Genomic DNA, 26707 nt, shown 5'->3' on the forward strand with positions numbered 1-26707 from the left:
GCTGCCTATTCCAGCTTTAATTAAAAGCTCCTCTACAAACAGAGCAGATGGCTCTTAGCACCCACATCTCGCTGTGTCGGAGCAGTGAAACCTGCCCTCCCCTCCCTCCTGCTCTGCAGAAAATAATCCCACAGACTCCCAGCAACCGCATGGCCCGCAGCGAGAAGACGACACTCACTGGTAGAAGTCGGCTTCCTTCACTGCTTCCTCACATCTCTTCAGGGTCTTGGTGTGCTGGTTCTGCAGAGACTGGAGGTCCACCATGGCCTTCATGCACTGCGTCTTCAGCCTCTCATAATCGTGACCGGCTTTGGAATTTGGCCTGTTAGAAACAAACGTGATTATAAGTGTCTCGTTCCATCATCAAGGGCATTTCACTGTGTGATTAAAAGAAAGAAGCTGGGATGGCCTCTATGCATCCAGACATCCCAAAAAAATCTAGAATTAAAGCTTACTATAAAAACAATAATACTGCACATAAATGTATTAAGTTGTTAAACTGTTATAAAACTATATAAGTTTAGATGCATCATATATTGAATAATTAAGTGTGATCATTTCCATATTTTTAATAGATTTTACAGCAATTCACAGCTTATGCATTTACAGCAAATCTTATAAGAGAAGAAAAGTGGGCTTTCTGTGCATTTTGAAACTGCGTGCATAAAACAACCTGGCATAAAACCAAAATGAAAAAAATACCCAAATATCAAACAGCTAGAAAAGTCAGAAAATCAGTACAAAAAAGTCGGGATGTCCCAAATATGAGTCATTTGATTTTGAGTACCTGTCAATACCGAGTCCCGATCCGATACTTTGGCCACACAGTAAAAAAAAAATAAAAAATACACATCAAAGTTATCTGTTATGTTTTTTCTTTAAATATTTTTTTTCAATATTATTAAAAATATTATTAACCGTTATCAAAACGTGTGTTACTCTAAGTGGTCCAGTGGTCTTAAGCGCTGCTACTATGATCGGGAGATCACTGGTTCGAATCCTGTTTATGTACCTTTGCCATCAGCTACCAGAGCCCTGAGAGAGCACAATTGGCCTTGCTCTCTCTGAGTGGGTAGATGGCGCTCTCTTCCCACATCATTCCAAAGGGTGATGTCATTCAGCACAAGGCGTCTGTGAGCTGATGTATCAGAACCGAGTCGCTGCGCTGTGATGCTACTCAGCAATGCTGCATCAGCAGCAGTTCAAAAAGAGGTGGTGGCTGACTTCACATTTATCAGAGTCTTCACCCTCCTGGTGCTGGGTGTTACTAGTGAAAGGTGAGTCCTAGTGAGTGGACTGGGTAATTGGACTTGTAAATTATGGAGAAAATGGGATAAAAATTTGAAATAAATGTATTTAAAAAAAGTGCCCTTATTGCTTCCCAACAGTGTATGCCCAGTGAACTAAAAGTGGCATGGATTTAAATTCAGGTCTCAGGTGGACCACTACTTGTTCTGTCTCACATCTCTAAACTCTGAACAAAACAGCCACATTTAAAGTTTTCATGCTTTACTACAATGGATGAAACCATTTACTTTGATAATGTGCAGTTAACAAAAAGCTAAGTGCTGTCAGACTTCTTTTTGTTTAATACAGAAATGTTCATGTTGTACATTTAGGTCTATGTTAACTAAAGGAGTCTTAACTTTAGGATGAATATTCAAAACGTTTAGAAAAAAAAGACTCAAAATGGGCCTAAAAGTATTTAAAGAAGAAACAATGAGGAAGTCTAAATGACCTTTTCTATTTAGAAATCTCTATTATTTTCAGGCAGATTAAAGATGATGTACTTGTTATGCTATCTCCTTTATCTTAGGAGGGTGCTATGCTGCATAATTTTACACGCTGAACCAACACCCAGTAACTAATAACCATCAAGTAACTAGGTTAATATCCACACGTCTAGCAAGCAATGCTGCGCTAATTCCTAAACCTCCCCAAAACAATAAACCACATTGTTCTGAGGTGTTCATAACTTAATAACAGGAGATAAGAGACTACACATCACTATCAGTAGGTGTGTAGAGGGTACCTGCAGTCATCGAAGGTGGTGCCCGGAGATGCGAGAGCAAGGCGTTTTCGGAGCTCGTCTCGTTCTCTGGTCACCTGTCTGAGCTGGAACAGGATGGTGTCCAGGTTCTCGCTGGCCGGCCGGTTGTCGTTAAGTGCAGGAGGAGGTGACGAGGCTTTGGTACCTGCAACAGTGAGCACGTCACCGGGGTAGAGGCACGTTCACCCAGCACTACCACAGAGCCACACACTAAGGAAGTTTAAGTATATTAATAAAATCTTTTATTTCAAAAACCATTATGGCCATAACATTTATAAGATTTGTTAGAAAGAAGAGAAAGAAGTAAAAGACACCTGTTTTAGTATCAGTACACTTACTAACTGTTTCTTCAAGAACTGATTTATTGATTGTATGATTTGTTAGTTTCAACTGTTTTAAATGGATTAACACCTTTATATATCTTAAATCTGATTATATGCATCAATGTGTTCCCAATCGTGTGTAAAGGCATTTTCGCACCAGCACCATTTGGTTCGGTTAAAACAGACTCTAGTTTGTTTGTACCCTCAGTGCGGTTTGATTGAGCCATGTGTGTGGATCAAAAAAACTCGCTTGTGCTGAGAATGTGACCCAGCTATCAAATATACACATTTTAATTGAGCTAAACTGCTGTTTAATCTGATATATTAGCCAGAAAACACTAACTACCACAGCTATGAACAACAACCGTTGTCTCTACTCCATGCTGTTTACACAAGCTGGCTGTGCTGCATTCACTACTTGCAGTGTTTGTAAGAGCTGCTGCAAATTTTCAGTGTTCTGTGTTAAAACAGCCTCACACTGCACAGATAGACACGCTAAAACACAAACTTCTCGCTATATTTACTTTCTTGCTCCCGCATCAGACAGCTCTGACCAATCAAAGGAGAGAATGTGCTTGCGTGGTTTATTGGTGTGCATTTTGGTGCATTTAGGTTTTGTGCCTGTGTGAAATCAAACCAAATCAAGGGAGAAACGCTTCAAGTAAACAAACTCATCAACTGATTCAGACCATAGAAACCAACTACAGGTTTGAAAACACTCTAAATTATGCATGATAAATGTTCCAAAATGTCTGGGGAAACTTTTTACCACTTTAACATCAGGTATACTATTCTTCTGTTTCTAATCATAAGCTTAATTTTTTTCTATTTTTTTTCTATTTATTTTTTCTATTATTAAATAATACTACTAAGCAGAGAGATAATAAACATAGCACTACACATTTATTGCTAGATCAAGAAAACAACAGATCAACAATAATTCATATAGAAAACTCCTAATGAATTATAATCTTTAAGGGAAGACTCAGAAAATAACCCTCAAGAAAAACAAGACATGCACATAATTTTAGAAATGTAAAAATGCCCCAAACAGCAGACATTCTAAACACGCTATGTAAATGATGACCTTACATAGATCCACAACAACTAAGATTCCTCTTTAATCTTCTGGTCTTTGCCATGACATTCTGCTTCAAATATTCAGAGAATTATTGTGGATACATGCAGCAACAATGATGATAACCTCCATAAAAGATAAAGGCAGAGGAGAGACCACTGGATTCAATGAAAGACATTTCAGCCTCTTCTCGAAGACCTTTTAGTATTCTGACACAGCATTACATGGCTTTGTAAATGTTGTGGTTATAATACTTTTGAAATGTCCAAAAATACCAACATCAATATAAATATAAATAAACTACCCTGAATTGATTTAGATACTAGTTTTAACTGATATATAACAACTAAGCTATTTATAATCTGCATATTTAAATGCAACAATATTTGTGAGGTCAAAGAAGAAGGAAAAGCAAAAAAACTACTGTAACTTTTAAAACCTTCAGCGTGTTCAGAGACACTTTATAGAACTCATTTCACTCAGTTTGTTTACTTATTTAAAGTATTTTTTTTTTTGCCTCAGGACAACATAATGTAGTCAGACCTCTTTTTAAGCTTCAAGTAAAATACAATTTAGTTTTATTTATTATTAAAATTCAGTTAGCTATTCAGTTAGATAAACTCAGTAGCTATTTATAGTTTTATTCTGTTTTATTAACAAAAGTGCAAAAATATTAAACAGCACCATTTAGAGCCATCAAAACTAAAGTTTCTTTTACATTTATGGGGAATGCAAACACAGTAAAATGTAGAACATCAAACCAAAAATAAAGTTAAATATTGCTTTTTTCAGAATAGCAAGTAGCTACAGTTGATCAACACCAGCAGATTTCATTTTCTAGCAGGACTTGACACAATGCCCACACTGCCAAAAGTACCAACTGGTCTTATATAATATTTTCATTGTTTGAGACACCCATTGTTGTTTTTTTTATTGCCTTTAAGCCGTACTCGTTAACAATAAAAGAAATGTTTAAAATACATCTACATAATTGGTCTATAATATGGGTTTCACTTATTGAACTAAACTACTGAAATGAAGTAACTTTTGAATGATAATAATTTTTTTTTAGATGCACTAGAATGTTTTTTTTTTCTGCAGAAAGTCTCAGAGCGTCTCTGTGACTGGGAGGCATTGATGACAGAAGCAAAGAGCAGCTGTCTTCAAAGCCTGTGAGATTTAAGCAGCAGGCTCTCTCCCTGCTGTCTTTTCTCACCACCCCGCCACTCTGCTGCTCTGGCAGACTTATGCAGACACAGGCCATTGTAGGTGTCTCTGAAAAAACTCAAGAGGCTCCTTTACAGCTTTATGCTGAGTCACTGGGACAGGAGGCGAGCACAGACCGGCAATGAGTGTGCACATTTTCCTCCTCTGGCACCGAACCAGTAAACTGCCTCACAACACACTACAGCCTGGACCTCGCCACCATTACGATTGGCAAGAAATAAAGTGGTGATTTGGAGGAGGTGAAAATAAACAAACAGACAAGTAAACACACACACAAACACACACAGCTTCAGTTTCAGTGTCAGTTTACATATGGAGAAAAGTCTAGGTGATAAGCGTTCAACATACCGACACTGCTGAGGGAACTGCTGCTCTCCGAGTCTGATGGCATAGTGGACAGAACACTGTAGGTGGACCCTGTAAAGCAGGACAAAGAACAATCTATTAACAAACAATGATTATATATATATATATATATATATATATATATATATATATATATATATATATATATATATATATATATATATATATAATGAGAATAGAGAGAGAGAAAATATAAAATGCAATTTCAAACTAATAGTACTACTTTTATAGAAAATAGTAAGTTCTGCACCAATAAAATGTTAGAAGCATAAATCAGAACAACAGACAGTAACATTATATATATTTTTAAATTAAAAAAACATACAATTTCTTTCTAAAAATGTGAGTTTAGAAACACCTCTCAAAAGTTTCTATAATTTAGAGAACATGTTTGCAGTGGTATAAAAAGTTTGGGCAACCATGATTTTCTTTTATAAATCATTTGTTTTTCAGATTAGCAATTTTAGTTAAATTAATCATATAGCAGATGAACACAGTGATATTTGAGAAGTGAAATTAAGTTTATAGGATGTGTGCATAAATTTGGGCAACCCAACATAAAAATTACATTAGTATTTAGTAGATCCTCCTTTTTCAGAAATAACAGCCTCTAAACGCTTCTTATAGCTTCCAATGAGAGTCTTGTTTCTGGTTGAAGGTATTTTAGACCATTCTTCTTTACAAAACATCTCCAGTTCAGTCAGGTTTAATGGTTTCTGATTATGAACAGCCTGCTTTAAATCACACCACAGATTTTCAATAATATTTAGGTCTGGGGACTGAGATGATCTGAGATCATTCCAGAACGTTGTACTTGTTCCTCTGAATGAAAGCTTTACTAGATTTTAAGCAGTGTTTAGGTGTTTAGGGTCGTTGTCTTGTTGAAGTATCCAGCCCTAACTTCAACTTCAACTTTCTCACTGATTCTTCAACATTGTTCTCAAGAATCTGCTGAAATTGACTGAAATCCATGCGACCCTCAACTTTAACAAGATTCCCAGTAGCTGCTCTGATCAGACAGTCCCACAGCATGATGGAACCATGGGTGATGGGTGCCCAAACTTTTTCATACCACTGTATCTGAAGAGACAGTAAGGGAACAAGCAGACACTTCGGTTAAACATGAATAATTGGACTCTTTTTAATGAATAGGCTAAGAGCTGACGACATATTGATAGCATGCACAGAAAGGCATATTGTGACAATTTATCAAAATAATGATTAGGGCAGTAACTTTAAAACTTATGTCAGAATCTCTAAATCAGGACAATATTTTAAAATTACAATGCGTTAAATTTCCTTTCTGTGTCTATTTAGTATGCGGCCAATAAAGCTCATTCATTCATGTCCCTTTATGGTGGTCATGGGTTATAGGTGCTGGGAGAGCTCATTGACTGGCCATGTCCTGCTCTGAAAAAAGCTCAGAGGAGCTAAATAAAAAGCAAAGCAAGTAAACCTGGGTTAGAAACCCCTGATTTGTGCTCTCAGATATGTGGATTTATCTTCTAAACCTGAGTGATTTGAGCCTCAGTGAGCTGAAACAGTCTGTGCTGTGGTGTTTAGCCTGTTAGCTTACATATCTAAGCACTGAGCTCTCTGATACCTGGAGGATCTGTAGCTGAGTTAGCTGAACAAAGGCTAGCTTGGCAAGATTTAATTTCAGTTTTCTATTCCACTAACATCAGTCACTAGAGTAGGGCTGGGGCGACGCGTCGACATAATCGACGTCATCGATTACAAAAATACATCGATTTGCATAACGTGCGTCGGCGCGTCGTAAACATGGCGGCGCCTGTGGAGAGCATTAGAGGTTAGATCGGGCCCAAAAATTCCAACTGGCTGTTTTCGGGCTGTTTTAATGAGCGAAATATGATCAGAATTATGTTAATTAACAGGGTAACATAGAAGCATAGAACTATTATTTAATTAAAATGATTTTTAAGAACAGCTAAACACAGTTCTGCAAGTCAAACGCGGAGGAGTTCACGTGCGAGAGACACAGAGAGAGACAGAGAGAGAGAGAGAGAGAGAGAGAGAGAGAGAGAGAGAGAGAGAGAGATTTGCTTGTTCTGGTGAGAGCTCCATTCATAATTCTGCAGCTCCCTCAGTGTTTTCTGCCGTATTTTGCGGCTAGCGCGAGCGCTTACAACTGACACCGCGGACCGCGAGGTGCCGCCGCGTTTGTGCCGAATCCGACTCTCTGCTGAATCTGACTCCCGCTTCGCGGACAGAATCGGCACAACACCCCCGCTGTAGAACTGCGGTAGTGAAAACAGCGCTTATAAATAAATTAGTTTAGTTTCACTTTCAGTTTTCGTTTTTTTTTTTTTTATAAAAATATAATTAAAAAACAGACGCCTACATCTCGGACTATTTTCTGGAGCCCGGGTCGGATTTACGGGCGGGCCTCGGGTCATGTCGGGTTCGGGCAGAGAATCTAAGCTCTAGAGAGCTTGGACTCCGGAGAGCAATCTCCAGCTACAAAAAAACGCCAGCGGGCATCTAAAGTTTGGGAGCATTTCACGCAAAAGGGCAACAATGTGGTCCTCTGCCATACGTGCAAAAGGAGCACTTGAAGCGCAAACATCCAGGAGCACTATGTCAACAGGGTCACACAGTAAGTTACCGTTTACATCAGGGTCTCCGCGGGTGTCCTTAAAAAGACTTAAGGCTGTCTACCAAAGGTTTTAAACCTGCCACAGGCAGAAATTATACATTTTGGTTTATATTTGTGCATGGCATTTCGCAGTTTCCAGAAACAGTAGCATTATTCATAAGTTCAGGTGTTTAGCTAAGCTAGCTGCCTTAAGTTATTTTAGCTAGCGCCGTCGGCGCTGCGGTGTCACACCGTTTTCTGTCACCGTCGGAATTTTGTGACCAGTGCTCACGGTTATGAGCGTTCATTGGCAAAACGGAAGCTTTCTATACCTACACCTTACCCTCAGCCCTAAACTGAACCGTTTTGGCCAGTCGGGGTAAACATTAGAAACGAACAGTTTCGAATCGGCCAGTGCACCGGTCTGCTGAGAACTACTTGCCAGTGGTCACAAAATCTAGCGGTCACAGAAAAACAGTGCAACACACGGTTGTGGTGTATGGGAGCTTATCCATTTTTAGCGTTATAGATCTAAACAACGTGCTGTACATGTAAGTGATTATAAGTGTGGGGTTTGGTTTAGTAGGCTTGTGTTGTTGTTGTTGTTGTTATTATATATAAATATAGTAATTTATCGTTTGCTTTAAAACGTAAAATAATTATTTAAATATATTTCTCAATGAATAGATTAGTCGACTAATCGAAAAAAATAATCGTTAGAATAATCGTTTAAAAAATAATCGTTAGGGACAGCCCTACACTAGAGTAATTTTATCTAACAGCTTATGAGTGTGGTTTCAGTTAGTCAGTCTTCAGCATGTTTGGTGGTGAACAGAAAGCCATTCTAACATACCAGCTTAATCACGTTATTAGAATCTCTCCACAGTCTGCAACTCAGTTTACAAAAAGGAACCTGATTTTGGAGACACAGACTGGATCATATTTATCATATAAAGACAGACCAGATCTTATAGAAACTCAATCACATGTTTAATAGCAGCTCTGATTGAGTTTGACTCAGATAAGGTAAATATGCTGGTGGCCCCTATAATCGGCACTTTAATCAATACACTGGAAATCTAAGAGAAATTTGTGTAGATGAACATCCAGGAATTGGTGGCTTATAATATGTGTAATAGGGGTGGGTGATATGGCCCTAAAATAATATCATGATAATTCATGGTATTTTTGCGATAACGATACTCTTGGCGATATGACAAAACACTGAATAAAAAAATATTATTTTAAGAATACACTACTACAACAAAATGAAAATTACATTTTATTATTGCACACGATATAATATGGCACACCCCTAACTGAGATATTAAATGTAATTTTTTTTTTAATTAGATTTGTAACAGAAGTCAATGATCCAGAATGTCATTATACTAATAATGAACTCTAAATATCTCTATATATATAGTGGGAAATGAGAACAGTGTGAATTTTTCTTTTGCTAAAAACAGCAAAAACGTACTCCCCTAATATAATAATTAGAGATGAGTGAAATGTCACGATATTTCAGGGTAAAATATTGTTCACGATATTCAAAAATGTTGGCGATATTATCGCGTACGATAGGATATGGCACACCCCTAATGTGTAACAACGCACATTTTAGAATCGCTTGGCTTCTTTGCACTGTGCCTACGGGATCCAGCGGCTCTCAGTGGTGAACAATGAGATCGCTTTTGTCCTGTTCGGGCATCTGCACTCTGATGTGTCAGAATAATATCGCGGCACCCTTGTTCTCTTCGATTTAGGCATCCTGAGAAGTGTACAACATTAAAATCACATTGTTATTGAAGCTACAATATTGTTGTATGGCATGATATTTTGCAAGGATAAAGTTGAGGATAAAGTGTTCATCTAAGGCAGGAGCTGACGTGTTTAGAATTGTCTTAACACAACTGGCAGAAAGAAAAAGAAAATTGTGCAAAAATAGGCACAACTGGCCGATAATAGTTGTATGGCGAATAAAAGCTGACTGAATGACGACATATTTTTAATTCAAATGTTTATTAATCGCACAATAAGCCAATATCGCAATTATCGGGACAGGCCTAAATGCAGTCATGCTAACTTAGCTAATTTCAACCAGCTTTGCTCCTGATTGGCAGCAGTTAAACATTTAGCTAATTTAATTAATGGCAAGACTGAGGACTGAAAACTGAGGACTGTCTTGTAATACATTAAAACATATCTGTTCTGATCTCCAATTCACATTGACTTTTACAAAGAAAAATAAGTATGATACAAAGGCCCAGTCTCATTACACCCTACCCCCCTGTTTTGTACTTGTATATCTAGGGGTAAGCGTGTCCTGATTCTTGTTAGGCTGGAGGGGCAGGGGGAAGTGTTAGGGCAACATGACCCATCAAACTGAGATTTTACAGAGGGGCACTCAAAACAGAGGGCTGAGAATCACTGGCAGGTGGTGGCATAAGCAAACAATAAAAAATGATGATTACCAATATATTATCATAGTTTAATGTGTAGTTTCAATGTTTTATGGCCAGTTTAACAAACATTCAAAAATGATACTAGTTTGTCTCAGTAGCTAACTAGCTAACAAATAAAATAAAGGTTATTAAAGGTAATTTCAGCTGTATCAAAGAGGAAATAAGGAATTGACAATAATAACATTGAATTGCTGTGTCACCTGCTCCCTTTCTGAAGACGTACGATGCTCTAAAGTAAACTAGTTAAGCAGCAGCTAGGTTGCTGAACTTTAAAACTCCACTGCCATAGTTATATCTGTATCGGGTGCTTGAAGGGTAATACCAATTCTTACGGGGAGGGTTTTACCCATTCACTTTGTAACCCTGTTCCAAAGGAAAGGATTACTCAAAAACTAGAGATACAAAACAGAAATGTGACTGGGCCTAAATAGTATCACACTATTATCATACAAGCATGCTACAATACATTTATTTCTCCTAGTATCATATTTCTATCTGTAGGGTAATATAATATTTGTTTGTGAAAGTCAGTATAAGTCAGCACTTGGACATGGTCATCTGTAAAGTAATAACTCTTATTCAGTACTATTCAGATATATGATTTAAAAAATCTATAATCTGTACAAATATTAGGAAATCTAGTAAATTATATATACAGATACAGAAGATACAGATTAGGGCTATGGCAATTTATTCATATCATCAGGATGGGCAGAAATATACATTTGAAAAGGAAACAATACAAATTAGCCTACATCAATGTTCTGTATTTACTTTTTTTTTTTTTCAAATTTTTCCCATTTTCTCCCCAATTTACACGGCCAATTACCAACCCACTCATTAGGACTCCCCCTATCACTAGTAATGCCCCAACACACCAGGAGGGTGAAGACTAGCACAGGCTTCCTCCGATACATGTGAAGTCAGCCACTGCTTCTTTTCGAGTTGCTGCTGATGCAGCATTTCCGAGTAGCATCACAGCGTACTCGGAGGAAAACGCAGCGGCTCGGTTCGTATACATCAGCTCACAGACGCCCTGTGATGCGTTATTATTTAAAACAAGTGAAATTCACCCATCTAGATGTGACACTGTTCATAAAAAATAAAAACACACCTTCTAGATCTGGAAGCACAGCCCCTCCTATTTATACTCATCTACTCTGCAAAGCTCAGAACATGCTGAATTATTATGCATCCATTCTTCAAAAAGGCTGTGAACATGTCTGCTCTGAGTGAAAAGGAGGGGAAAAGTCATTAAATCCTCCTGATTATTGCAGCCCCTCTACTGCAGGCTCTTTTCTCCTCCTCCTCCTCCTCCTCTTTTTCCTCGTCCTGTTGCTAACGATGAGTGTATGTATAGTGGTGACAAGGCCATGTCTCATTATCAGAGTTCTCCTCGGGCCTCTGCACAGAGAGGCAGCAGCCCTGTCTACAGAAGAGCAGCAGAGCCAAGCTCCTCTCATCTGCTTACACACACACACACACACACACATCATCGCTCAGTACTCAGCACTCTTTGATTTCACACCGCTGGATGAAGAGCGAGAAATACACACCAGACAGGCGAGTCTAGCAGCTGGGATGAGACTATCTATATCGCAGTGTTGTCAGTGCTTCATTTACTTGGGATGTATCAATCAGTAATATGTTTCACCTCAGATATTCTATAAAAAATATATATACATTAACACACACACACATTAAGACTTTAATCTGCAAAAAAGGTAGCACAATATTTAAAAAAAAAAATCAATTTTTATGCCTGTCACAATAAAATGTGTGGACAATATATCTTCCCACATAAAGCTCTGGAAAAATAGAGACCACTTAAAAAGGAAAAGTTTCTTTGATTTTACCAAAATTAAAACCTCTTGAAATATAACTAAATGGATGATCACAAGCCACCAAAGCAAGCTAAACTGCTTGACGTTTTGCACCAGGAGTGGCATAAAGTTATCCAAAAGCAGTATGCAAGACTGGTGGAGGAAAACATACCAAGATGTATAAAATCCAGGGTTATTCCACCAAATATTTATTTCTGATCTCTTAAAACTTTGCATTATTTGAGGTCTGAAAATAAATGCAATAAATGCTCTAAATGACAATAATTTGGAGAAAATGTTGCTCGTAGTTTATAGAAAAAAACAACAATGTTCATTTTACTCAAACATTGGCTTTTAAATAGCAAAATCAAAGAAACTGATTCAGAAACCGAAGTGGTCTCTTATTTTTTTCCCAGAGCTGTACATTTTATTACTGCGATAAACAATATTATTGTCATTTAAATTTCACTGACATAATGATAATAGTATAGCATAACAAAGCAATTATACACTTTTAAAAACAATAATTTTTAATTAATCATAGTTTGGGAAATATATTCCTATTTTTCCTGGCTACCGCTGTCCACTTGCAGTGTATGGACTTGCAGTTATTAAAACATTGGTCATTATTGCATGACTATCAAACATTTTCAAATATTATTGAGGTAATGTCCATTTATTGTATGATAAGTCAATAATTCAATTATCACGACAGGCCTAGACATTGAGATTTTTTGTTCTTCTGTAACATACCGTGCATATGTGATATATATTCTGTGTTACATATTGTGAGAAATATTACAACTGTTATTGCAGTTGCCAAAAATAAGGGTAGGACAAAATATTGAGATTACAATATACTAGTGCATCTCAAAAAAACTAAATACCATTAAAAGGTACTTTATTCCAGTAATTCAGTTCAAAATGTGAAACAAAATATAATATTAATGTATTATACACTGAATTATCTATTTTAAGTGTTTATTTATTTTATTGTTGTAGATTACGGCTTACGGACAATGAAAACCCAAAAATCTGTGTCTCAGGAAATTAGAATATTATATAAGACCACTTGGTACTTTTGGCAGTGTGGGCAGTGTGCCAAGTCCTGCTGGAAAATGAAATCTGCATCTCCATAAAAGTTGTCAGCAGAGGGAAGCAAATATCCAGCAAGTCGTAGCAAGGTGTGTACAGCTGTCTTATGTGAAATCGCACTTCCTGCGGTGTGACTACTGCGCTTGTGCACACTGCAATGTTAATTCTCAAACAGCATATTGGGCAGACCTAAGTGCAAGACACTACACAGTACACTACAACTAATGTGATTTTAACAGTGTTTTTACTGGTGTCTAGAATACACTAGAACTGCATTCCAAAACACAGGGTGCAGCTGAGGTATTCTCGTTAGGTCTGTCCTGTGAAGACTACTTCTTAGTATCCTGTCAGTCACACAGATGCACAAGTAGGCCACTCTAAACGTCAATCTAAAATGTTTGAAGAGATTGAAAATAAAGCACATAATAAAGTTGTATGTTAGCATGGTTATTATTTGCTATGTTTAGGATTGGCAATTGATGAATTCTTAAATTACTTTATCATTGTACACCTTAAAAAGTAACAAATAAATATATTTATATTTCAATTTAAGGGCAGTCTTTTTTTGGACATCCAGATTTTCTGGTTTACTTATTTTCTAGAAACTGATTCATGTTTACTCTAGAAACTCAATGCTCAATGAAGGCAGTCTGAGATGCTTGGTCTGGGAGAAAGACGTGGGCCTACCATATTAGGAGGCAAGTCTGGTACTACCTCTGGTCTCTATTGTGCAGACTCTTGTTGCAAAATTTAAACTATGTTTGACAATTTTGGCCTCATTTCTATAGAACGAAGGGAATGGATCCACAGCTTCCATGTTTTTGTTTTAGTCAGTTCAATTTTACTAAACTTGTACTCCTGATGAAAGTGAAAATGAGAGCAGGCATTAGTATTAAGTATCTCCACACTGCAGATACATAGACTACTCTGTTAACGTCTTTAAATACAGGCACAAAAAGAGCACAGGAGCTTAAGATGGATTAATTCAAAACTGGGCCTGGCTTAATTTAGTCACCATAAATGTGTTATTATAATATGTCTTCTTGGCTGAGCTCTATTCATTAACATAAGCACCCAACAGAAACAAAGTTAGAGTCTTCTTCTGAATGTCTTAAAGCTGCAGCTGTGATGTCAATGGCCACTGCAAATAAGTAAAGGGTCATTTTACTGTGGAACAGGTCACAGGTTGTACTGTAATCAATACCAATTACCATCAGTCAAACTCTGCAAACGCATCATCAATAACATCTGTATCTGTGTAAACATCTCTTAGTCTATGTGATACCCTAGCTGACTGAGCTTAAAGCCACCAGAAATCTCATCCAGCATGTACAGATCCACTTAATACAGCTCAACACAACACAGCATATACAGCTCTGGAAAAAAAATAAGAAACCACTTTCATTTTCTGAATCAGTTTCTCTGATTTTGCTATTTATAGGTATATGTTTGAGTAAAATGAACATTGTTGTTTTATAATATAAACTACAGACAAAATTTCTCCCAAATTCCAAATAAAAATTTTGTCATTTAGAGCATTTATTTGCAGAACATTAGAAGTGGCTGAAATAACAAAAAGAAGCAGAGCTCAAATAATGCAAAGTTCATATTTATACATTTTCAAGAGGTCAGAAATCAAGATTAGGTGCAATAACCCTGGTTTTTAATCACAGTTTTCATGCATCTTGGTATGTTCTCCTCCACCAGTCTTACACACTGCTTTTGGAAACTTTATGCCACTCCTGGTACAAAAATTCAAGCAGTTCAGTTTGGTTTGATGGCTTGTGATTATTCATCTTCCTCTTGATTATATTCCAGAGATTTTCAATTTGGTAAAATCAAAGTAACTCTTGTTTTTTTTCCAGAGCTGTACACATACATACATTCAGCAAGATGTTAATAAAGGTTTTAACAGACCAACATAATTAAACATTACACTAAGCATTACTTGAAGAGCATGACCACACATTATGCAAAGATCTGAGATTAGATACAATGGGGAAACAGAAACAGTCACGTTAGAGAGAAGATAGAACAATAACAAAAGCCCATCTCTGTTTAGTAAGTAGGTCAGCAAACCCAGGCCTTGCCTTGGGCCACTATGTGTTTTTTTCCTTTGTGCTGTGCACACTGTTTGTCAAACAGTTGTTTCAGGCAACTTAGCGATCAACCCCCCCACCCCGCTAACAGCCCCCACCAACATCACAAATACGGGAAGACGTGTTGCCTTGACAAACCAGGGTGAATTTTAAATTCTGCAGAACAGGGTCAAAATAAAAACTATGAGGTTATTTAAATGTTTGGGCAACCAAACATGTAGTTCTTCCTGATTTATGCTAAAACAAAAAGAACACTGCACATTTTAATATATAAATACTGTTTATTTTACATATTTCAGGAAAATATGTAAAGGACAAAACATCCACACAAAAAACTTACACTTAACGTTTTAATAGACAATTACTGTATATTGTGTTAACTGTGCAAAAAATGTGCTAAATGCTGTTATTTTAATATAATTTATTTTATTTTTTGTTACATTTTTCTTAGCCTGAAAAATACAAAAATATTTCATATTTAGGTTTATTTCTTGTTTCTTAATGATTATTTCACTTTTACACTTTTAAAATTGCGTAAAAAAATTTAATTTCACCAAAAAATTGTTAATTCTCCAGAGACATGCCTATTTTGCATAAACAATAAAAATCAGTATATATAGTTAAAATCACAATTGATTATTAATGCACACCTAGGGGTGGGACATATAATACAAAAAAAACCCAAAAAAATCCATATAAAAAACTTACACTTAACATTTTAATAGACAATTACTGTAAATGTCTGTTGTGTTTAATTAACATAATATTTGGCCTGTGCAAAAAAAGCTACATTTTGTTATTTTTAATATGATTTTTTTTTATATGTTACATTTTAAAAGCTCAAAAAATGCATATTTTTAATAAACTATAAAATGAGTAAATATTATTAAAACCACAATTGATTATTAAATACCTGTCTGAGGGTGGGGTATATAATTATCCATTAGGACAGAATAAAAAATGTCTAGTCTAGTAGTAAACAGACTTTATCCAACAATCCACACAGACGAATCTGAGAGGCTTTAAAAGACTAACTGCTTGTTTAAGATGGTGATTTATCTGCAGATCTCATCAAAGCACGATAATCTGATTCAAACATATGGCTTCAAAGAGGAGTGAAGTTGAGGCTCTTGATGTTCATTTGCATTCCAAAAATAACATATTTGATAAACCCCAGCTGCTATTCTGTGTTAACTACCGTCAGCTCGGGTTATTGTCAGCCTGGTCCTGTTCATCATGCCAGGCCTGCAGAGAGGGCTATAGAGAGAGCCTGACAAACGATTCTGTTTACCCACATCTCAGGCCTCTAAATCAAACCGACTCTGGCAGTGTTCCTGCTCTGCTGTAGGAGCCACTGCTGTTTGATTAAATCTGGAGTGAGCCCAGCTCAGAGTCACCCCTTTTCTCCTACAGACAGCTGAAAGACAGAGCGCAATGTGCCTCAGGAGCAGAGGCACCACACGGCCCAGGAAGCCTTTGTTCAGTCAGCCCGCAGTTTCCCATGAGGCCGTATGGCAAGGCTGTTGCACCAAGGGCAAGGTTCAGAAGAAGCAGCCAATCAGAGCCCGGCGTGGCTCATGTGATGTGGCAGTGTTTACAGTAGTGGTGATGAGAGGGGGAAATAAGAAGAGCCAGCAGTACTGAGCTCTCACATATCAGATGATGTCACACACGTTTAAGGGGCATTCAAGCGTTTGAAAATCAGGCTGAACAGCAGTGTAATCTAATAGCCACCAATTACAACAATGGCTGAAATTACATCAGGTAATTCTGGGATCGTACAAACCCGGTGACGCTGAGATAAAAGGTGTCGAGACCGAACGGGAGACCGAAGCCAATTTGAAACAGAAAAAAGTGAGAAATGAAAAATGTACACTCTCCGCACAGCTTCTCAGAACTTCCGTTACCCTTTAACCTCAAACCACAAGCACCACAGCTGTGGGCAAGCTCTACTTTCATGCTCATGTTAACAGATCAAATGTGCATCTAACCACAAAACCATGTAAAAAAAAAAAAAAAAAAAAACAAATTCAGGAACCCTCATCCATTAACAGTCTGTAAAAAGTAGAAAGCAATGGAAGTAAATATAGCCAAAAGCCATGCTTTTACCTCCTATGGATGAATGCATCCTACACTTCTCTAAATATTTCACAATATAAAATGTTCAACAGCAATGCAGAGGTCAGGTGTAGAAAAAGTGCTGACCTCTTTCATCTTTTCTGACTCGCACTCAGACATTTGAGGGAAGTATGACGAGTGTGCCTTATAAATAAAGAGTGAAGACTTTTAACACGACTAACCAGATACCTCTCTCCAGAGTACATCACTCAGCCCAGAACAGTGAGCATCAGAACCTGGAAGAGCCAGCCAACATTAATACTGACACTCCTGACAGCCCCAAAGTTCTGTGTTCTGTGTGAAAATTCACAGATAAATTTTGCTGATAAATTTTGGCAAACTTTTAAATGTGACACACTGCAAAAAGCAGGTTTAAACACGCAGAAAATCGGAAAATCTTATTTACCTTATAAAAAGCCATTTAAATGTGTGATTAAAGGGCTAATTACTGTTATTTTGTTGTTTTCCACGGGTTTTAAGTGCTCGGCACTGACTCAGCTCTTGATCGGCCTGGACGCGAGATGTGGGTGGGGGCGGGGCTGGTCATGGGCCCTGCATTGTTTATTACCGCAATATATTTTGTCGAAAAAGGAACATTTGCAATGAAAAAAAATCCAATATCGTGCAGCCCTAGTTGTAGGTTTCATAATCTTTAAATACACTTTATTTACTTTTTTTAAGTAAGACCTTTAAGTGCAAAAGACCCTCTGTGCATACCTGTACATCAAGCGTTCCTTAGAAAATGCAATAGTTCACTGGTTAAAAGGTATTAACCAAGCATACTGGAAACACCCTATTAGACTTACAGGTTTGGAGCTGCTGACAGATTACTTGTCTAAAGAGATTACTTTTGTAGACATTTGCTCATGTTGACAATTATGTTTTTAATGCATATTTGCATGTATTAACGCATTTACTACACTTCTTTTTTTAATTATTCGTTTTTTGGACCCTATGGGGTCTTCTAGTGCTCTAACTGTGCAAGCAAACATTTCTGAAGATCAGCATGTACTATCTAACATGTGTCTTAGTAAAACTCCTTACTAAATTATAGATTCTGATTGGTTCTGATAGAGTTTGTTTGTTCTTGCCCAAAGACAACAGTTTATGGTAGGGTATGGGGAGCTGAAATAGGCTGAGAACCAGCCTAATTAGTATATAAGAAACTGAAAATGGTGAGGTACCATGCATGCCACATGAACATCCTGGTTTATAATTCTACAGATTACAGACATTCACTTATCTATTACAAAATTTAAGTATTTAAGCCTTTCTCTCACAAGAAGTGTAAAAAGACCAGGAAGTTCACTTACATCAGAAAAAGTCCTCCACAAAATGCCAACTGGCTGCATTTCTATTTGCCCAGGGAAGCTGTGAAGCACAATCTATTACAATCCAACTTTCCATTTTACCAGTCAGCACAAATAAAGGACAGTCATATCAAGAGCTGTGGGTGCTGCAGAAAAAGTTCTACACTAGAGCTAGCCTATAGGGCAGCTGTGATGTTTCAAAGGGATGGAAACATGAAGCCCCCTGCAGCAAACAGTCTCACAGTTCCCTCCACCCCATCCGAAAAACACACACTGCAGCAGGTCACTGTCTCACTCTGTGCTTTTTTAGCACATACAGCTCAGCATACTAAAATACATTTCCCTAAGACATGCCTATTGTTCAGTCTGGCACTCCCAGCAGTGTATAACATGCCTCCTGCGCGCTTAACCACAGCTCTTCAGCTCTTAACCTCCTAAAAGCTACACATGTCGAGCCAATCACTCTCAAGCAGATTAGTGGGCCCGTTTAAACAAAGCCTATATTAGAGGCTCAGAAGTAGCCAGCTATCAGTTCTGCGTTAAACACCGGGTCCAGATCGCAGCGCTGATGGAGGTTAGTTCTGCACTGTTTATTTCCATTACCTCACAACCAGTATTTAGACTGTGGCATTTCCTGTGCCTTCCTCGGTAATTAAGAAGCTGGGGAACACTTGTAAATGGTAATGAACTCCTTTCTGATAGTGCTGCCTCTTGGCGGACAACGTTAAAAGCAGGTGAAAAAACTGAAGCAGTAAGGGATGCTAGCAGGTTTGCTCCGTGCACAGCAGAGACAAGAGTAGAAAGGATTATTTACACTAATTCTGTTCCACACACACACCCAAATACACAAACTCAACATAGTTTTCAATGCTTTCTACTAACACTAGTCGAGGAAAGTAGTCAGGTCGAAAATAGGCCTGAAATCAATACTGTTTAACCAGCATTAGCAGCATACTTTTGTATAGAAAGTTGTCTTTGTGAAATACAGCACCTTAATCTGACATATAACAGTAGCTCAAATAAATGACTCTGCATCCACTGCATTAAACTAAACAGGAGTTAGGCTTGTTAGGGTTGCATGATATTGAGGGAAAAAATTACATTGCAATATTCGGATATAAATGTATATTGATATATATTAATAATGTACTCATTCAAGATTATAGTCAAATAAATAATATATAAATTTCCTTTTTTGTATAAAGGAAGTTATTATATGATGTATATGGTTTAATGGTTTAATTAGCCTTGTGGTAAACTTGCCCACACATGCCCACATTGCAGTGACAATGGTGAATACTGGGCAGTAAGTAAATGACATATTTATTGTTATTGTAATACTGCAATAGTTGTTGCAAAATATAATGTAAGGGATGCAATAATATTGCAAATGAACAACTTTACCTGCAAGCAGCAACAGAGGAAGTTATTCAAACTGCATGCTGTGATCACATGACATAACTAGGCTGGAGGCAGAGCAGGGTAGAGGTCCACAATGAACATGCAGCTAAATAAATAAAACTGTAATTCTTAAAAAATATATTTTAAAGTCAAACAAGCACTGGATGCTAATCTACACAGATTTCTCTCCTTAAAAAACTGTTGGTGAGTAGTGATGGGACGATACACTTTTTTCAGCTCCGATCCGATACCGATATAAAACTGATATAAGATTGCCGATACCGATACAAATACCGATACTTTTAGTTTATTAATAGTACTATGATTAAGGTTAAATAATGAGGCTGAAACAGACCACACAGCCCTTTTAAGAGTATCCACAGGTGCATTTAATGTAAATGCATTCAAAAGTCATTTATTTGACACACTTCATATGCAATTACACAATAGTTTCCTTTCAAATAAAATGTTTGAATTTTTATTAAATATAAAAAAAGTAAATATTAAATACGTTAAACATTAAATTCAGGGCATTTTTTGCAACGGTTGTGCAGGAGACTTTTATTTTGACAGGTAGCATAGAGGATTAGCTGCAATAGCTAACGGCTAACTGGCGATGCTAACTGTATTTCCGAGCTAAATTAATCACTGTTTTTTAATAACAGATTGATTTCTTAGTGCTGGTTAGGGTTGGTAGGATCTGTGGTTTGATATTAGATGTGGATTATGGCTGTAGTTCACTTAAGGTAGTTATTTATTACATTCACAATGCCGGAATGATTTTGCTAGCTAGGCTAACAGACTGCAGATCTTAATGGAGATGGCTAACGGCTAAGTGGCAATGCTAACTGTATTTCCGAACTAAATTAATGACTGTTTTTTTAACAGATGGGTGTGTTTGTGCTGGTTAGTGTTTGTAGATGCTGTGGTTTTATAGGATATGTGGATTATGAATATAGTTTACTCCAGTCTGTAGTTATAATACCTTCACAACACCGGAATGCAGCTGCTGTCAGTTCAGTGCTAGCTAGGCTAACAGACTGCTGGTGTTAATCTGTTTACCTCTCAGACGCTGACTTCTGCTGTACAGCGTTTCCAAAGTGAAAACTCTCCAGATAATGGACTTTTTTTGTAGATAAACAGCTAAAGTTACTCAGTCAGCCGCAGACTGAAGCTGCTGGGGGTTCAGGGTAAACTGTTGAACTGGAATCCTGATCAGGGATGCATTTTGTGTTAACGTTATGGCGGGTTTATTGTTCAGCTCAAGCTTTGGACTGGAATATGGATCGGTAAGTGGATCGGCAGCGCCCGCCCAATATCCAATTCGTCGGATTACGTCAATATCGGCCCCGATACCGATATTGTATCAGATCGGTCCCATCTCTATTGGTGAGTAAAGCGCTTCTGTTTATTTACAAAAACCTTAGATTTCCAGATTTTCACTAAGGATGGATGCAGCAGCAGTAGCATTAGTGGCTAACCGTTAGCACTAGCTGTGGTTAGCGCTAATAAATGCTGCCCAACAGCACTACACTGAGGAACGCTGAGTGTTCTGGTAAGCCAGGGCAATATTAGCTAGCATTTTGTTCCACGTAGCTTGTTTTAACATGGTAAACGCGCAGGCTACACTCTGATATACTTGCCTCTGAATGGCAAAAGAGCTAGCACTTTAGTGCGGTTAGCGGTTAGCCTTGGTGCTGGAGAACTAAACTGAAACTCCTGTATAATGCTGGACTTCAGAGTGGCTTTACTGCTCCTTACAACCTGACTGGTAAAATTCATACATAAAGTGCACTGTCAATTTTGGGGAAAATTTAAGGATTTATGTTTGCCTTAAAGACAGAAAAAAACAATATATTAATTTAGGATCTTCATTTATCATGTTTCTCATTGCTATTAAAACATCAAACAGCATCATCACACATTGCATTTTTTCTGTATTGTGCACTCCCAGCTGAAATAATATTACTCGGCCCTAATCTGAGTGTACATTACAGGCAAGGCAAAAAACACAGGCTATTCAGTCCTTAAAAAAGCTGTTAGCAGGAAGCGATCCTAAAAAGCCTTTTTTAGTTCAAAAGCGACCTTGAATCAGACTGGGATCTGTATTAATATTTCATAGAACTCCAAATTAGTGTCAGTACAAAAGGCAGTCCATGCTCAGTTTCACTCTTCTTTTGACTGCAGACTGAAGTGAGTACATCTCAAAAAGCTACTTTAACTAAAGCAAAGCCATTATCAATTGTCCTTTTTGCACTTTCCTTTACTACTTATCCTATGTAACTTATGCAACTACATTCAAAGCAACGGTAGCTTCAAGCTGCTCTCAGGCTATACCAATACAATTTCCGGTTCCGGTTGAGTGAACGCTGGCGTGTTTGTCTGCCGCTGCTCACCGGTTTTTTAACGGTTTTAACGTTATTTAGCCACAATATTATAATCCTGGACACTCTGCTGTGGAGATTCTAAGCTTGGATTTATTCATTTTATCCTGGATTTAATTTTTTGAGTTGGATTTGGATCCACCTGTACGGGACATTAGTCTCCTGCCTAACACGAGCCCTCGCTGCCTGCTCCACTCTGCGTCTGCCAGCTTACTTTCGGTGTTTGCAAGAGAGCTTCCACCTTTGGTAAGTTGTCGGTGTTTCATGTTGTCAGGCAGGTTTTTAGTTGTAACTACTTGTCCTGTACGCTGACTTTGAAGTGGTGAATTGGTTTGCTGGCTAACGTGGTTTTACTGGGCTGTGTGTACTAATGGGAAAGTCATAATGTGTGTTGTGAAAATACACTTGACGATCCTCGTCCTGATCGGCCTTTTTTTTTTTATGTTTTTTTCTATGAGCCCGCATCTACATATTGCAATTTTATCAGGGAAATGCCGCGCTACACAACATCGGAACTGTTGAGCCTGAACATCAAGGCTTGCCTACATCCCCAGACTTATGCGCGCTGTGTTGCGTTGGGCATAGCGCGACGTCCCCGTTACAACCACCGGGGATCCCGCCGCACTTTACGTGTATCTGCCAGCACGACCACCAGCGAGCACATTCCAGCCATCCTTTCAGCGTCTCGCCGTAACTCAGTTAGACCAAGAGGTCGGAAAAACAGCCCCGAGTTCAGCAATCTTCGCCATCTGGAATATACACCTGCGAACTGTCTCACCATTACACAACCAGTCCCAAAATCGGTGCCCGTTAAAATAGCGTTAATTAACGCTAGGTCGCTGCTTAATAAGACCTTTCTATTGAACGATTTTTTCATCTCCCGTGGTCTGGACTTTCTCTTTCTAGTTGAAACATGGCTAACTATTGGTGACACAAGCCCCCTTGTTGAACTCTCCCCAAGTGACTGTGCCTTTCTTAATACTCCTAGATCTACCGGTCGAGGTGGTGGTCTCGCTACTCTCTTTAGGGATCATTTTAAATGCCGTTTATTATCTGCTGAAGAATATACCACTTTTGAGGTGCAGCTGTTTAAGTTGGAGCTGTCCTGTCTGGTAACATGTGCTTTAGTGTATAGACCTCCTAAAGACAGCAAGGATTTCATTGAGGAATTTTCAAATTTTCTCTCAGTTACTCTGTCTAGCTCAGATAAAGTCCTGATTCTTGGTGATTTTAATGTACATGTATGCTGTCCTTCCAAACCTCTGACTAGAGATTTTCTACAACTTATTGATTCTTTTAGTTTAACTCAGTCTGTTACTGGCCCCACACATGAGCATGGTCATACTCTGGATCTGGTGTTGTCGTTTGGTTTTTCAGTCTTGAACATAGAAATAGATCCGGATGTTTGTTTGTCTGATCATAAACCCATTCTGTTTGACCTTTCTATTCCATGCTCTCCTCTTAAGAGCAGTCAGCCTGTCTTCTGCACACGCTCTATTACACCCTCTACAGCCAGTCAGTTTTCGGCTGCCTATATTACCTCTCCCGTGGTTCCTGCGATCGAGAACCCGCCTTTGGGTACAAGTACAGATGAGCTAACTGATCTCTTTAATTCTGCGTGTACTGCCATCATCAATCAAATTGCTCCATTAAAAACCAGACGTGTTAAACTAAAGTCACAGAAATGGCTAAATAATGATACTCGGGCACTCAGACAGCAGTGTAGGAAGGCAGAACGGAAATGGAAGAGAGACCGCCTTCAAATTTCTTATCAGATTCTTAAAGAATGTCTAAAGAACTATCAACATGGCGTCAAAGTAGCCAGAGCACATTATTTTTCTGACATCATTGCTAGGCATTCCCACAGTCCTAAAGTTCTTTTCAATACAATTAATACAGTGCTGCACCCCACTATTTCGCCGATCACTGGAGCTACTACTGAAATTTGTGATAGTTTTATGAGGTTTTTTATTTCCAAAATTGACGGTCTGCGGTCTCAAATAGTTTCTGCAGTCCCTGATCCCTCTGTTTCACTTACACCTCCTGCTTATTTTAGCCAGTTCGAGCCTGTGTCAGTATTAGACCTGACTCAGTTTATCTTGCACATGAAGCCAACCACGTGCTGCCTGGATGCATTCCCCACGCCGTTTCTTAAAGATGTTTTGTCATCTCTCGGCCCCAGCATTCAGTCCGTAATAAATAGCAGTCTTACCAGTGGTGTCGTCCCTTCCTCCTTTAAACATGCAGTTGTTCTCCCTCTTTTAAAAAAACCTGGCCTAGATCTAACAATTTTGGGGAATTTTAGACCAATTTCTAAGCTTCCTTTCTTGGCAAAAGTTTTAGAGAAAGTTGTCTTTCATCAACTGTGCTCTTATCTTAGCCAATTTAACATCCAGGACAAATTTCAGTCAGGTTTTAGAGCTCAGCATAGTACAGAGTCTGCTCTTCTTAAGGTTTTAAATGACCTCCTTTTAGCTGTGGATTCTGGGAATTGTGCTGTTCTTATTCTTTTAGATCTAAGCGCAGCCTTTGACACTATCGACCATACCATCCTGCTAGATCGTCTGAAGTTTGGTGTCGGCCTTCAGGGTGTAGCATTAAAGTGGTTCGCCTCATATTTAGAAAATCGCACTTTCTCTGTTAAGTTGGGTCAGTCGTTTTCTTCCTTTTCTGCACCTATCACCTGTGGTGTTCCCCAGGGATCCATTCTGGGACCTATCCTTTTTTCCCTGTATATGCTTCCTCTGGGATCTATTTTCCAGAAGTACAACATCTCATACCATTGCTATGCAGATGATACACAAATTTATCTTCCACTTAATCCAAGAAAAAACTGTTCTTTGCGTCTCATATTTGATTGTTTGAGGGATGTTGAATGCTGGATGTCAAAAAATTTCCTCAAGCTAAACCAAGACAAAACTGACATTATTATCTTTGGAAATCCTGACGCGGCTAGTGTTATAGCTAATGATCTGGGGCCTTTGAGTACCAATGTACATGACCATGTAAGAAACCTTGGTTTCGTTTTTGATACCAACCTAAATTTCGACAAACAAATTAGCACAGTTGTTCGAGGTAGTTTTTATCACCTTAGAAACATAGCTAAGCTCAAAAGCATTTTGTCTTTTAGGGACTTGGAAACAATTATACATGCTTTTATCTCCTCTCGTGTCGACTATTGTAACTCACTGTACCTGGGTATCTGTCAGTCGAGCCTGTCACGTCTGCAGTTGGTCCAAAATGCAGCTGCACGGCTCCTGACTGGTACCAAGAAAAGGGAGAGCATCACCCCTGTACTGGCTTCATTGCACTGGCTTCCAGTAAAACACCGGGTGGATTTCAAAGTTTTATTGTTTGTTTTTAAAGCTCTTCATGGTTTGGCTCCGAGTTACATTTCTGACCTCCTTTTCCTTCGCTCGACCCCTCGTGTTTTACGCTCCTCCAACCAGTTGTGTCTAGATGTTCCTCGGTCTCGGCTGAAATTCAAAGGTGACCGGGCGTTTTCTATAGCCGCTCCAAGACTTTGGAATAATCTTCCACTTTTTATAAAAGAATCGGCCACAGTGGATATTTTTAAGTCTAATTTGAAAACCTATTTGTTCTCTCAGGCATTTGGATCCTGAGCGGAGTTTGATGATGTTAGTTGTTGTTCTGTCTTGGTCTATCTTGGTTTTAAATTAGGTTGTGTTATTTGATCTTATTGTACAGCACTTTGGTCGGCACTTTGTGTCTTTTAAATGTGCTTTATAAATAAAGCTGACTTGACTTGACTTGACTACCAGTGGGGGGAAAAGACAGATTCAGAGGGTAACTGTCATAGCATAACCTAACAATACTATCATAAATCCATCAAACCTATATTAAGGAGATATTTCACCAGAAATATGCACAGCAAGATGATACAGCATGCTTCTGACAGGCTATGCCACTGCATGTATTACTGAGCTTCATACCCAATTTCACAATGTGAACTAGGGGTGTTTTTAACACATACAGTTAATTTGCTTTGGTCTAAATGAGGTAGCGAGTTTGTAAACTTTGAGATTTTCCCCTTGGTTTGGTTTGTTGGTTTGTAAATGCACCAAATTAATAAAAATCATGTGCGCCAAAATGCATCAAAACAAATCATATGAGAACGTTTTCTCTTGTCACTGACTGTTTAGATCAGTGTGAAGTGGGAGCAAAAGATTATTGCAGGAATAATCCTATATTCTGGTTTAGTGCATATTTCTGAAGAATTTAATATATAGCAACAGCAGAAATAGGATTTGTTTATAGCTGTAGCAATTAACTGGGTAATACACTACAATAAACCAAGCTACAGGAGCCGTACAGCTTAAACTTGTGAAGTATAGTTTAGTGCTGGGCGGTA

General features: G+C 38.2%; 1 protein-coding gene across 4 annotated transcripts in view; it reads right to left on the bottom strand.

The window, feature by feature from the left end:
- Positions 1 to 26707, bottom strand: part of dlg5a (discs, large homolog 5a (Drosophila)) — an 81347-nt gene that overhangs the window by 45056 nt on the left and 9584 nt on the right. For 3 of the 4 annotated variants that reach the window (XR_007440083.1, XM_022684846.2, XM_022684848.2), the window contains exons 2-4: positions 5027 to 5095; positions 2033 to 2195; positions 179 to 322 (exon numbers count right to left, since the gene is read on the bottom strand). Coding sequence is in view for 3 of the 4 variants with exons in the window: in XM_022684846.2 (XP_022540567.2) it covers positions 179 to 322; positions 2033 to 2195; positions 5027 to 5095 (376 nt within the window). In the remaining variant the exon portion in view is untranslated. The remainder of the gene's footprint in view (positions 1 to 178; positions 323 to 2032; positions 2196 to 5026; positions 5096 to 26707) is intronic. The other variant, XM_022684847.2, reaches the window with a different exon arrangement.

Source organism: Astyanax mexicanus, chromosome 7 (assembly GCF_023375975.1).
Source record: "Astyanax mexicanus isolate ESR-SI-001 chromosome 7, AstMex3_surface, whole genome shotgun sequence".
NCBI lineage: Eukaryota > Metazoa > Chordata > Actinopteri > Characiformes > Acestrorhamphidae > Astyanax > Astyanax mexicanus.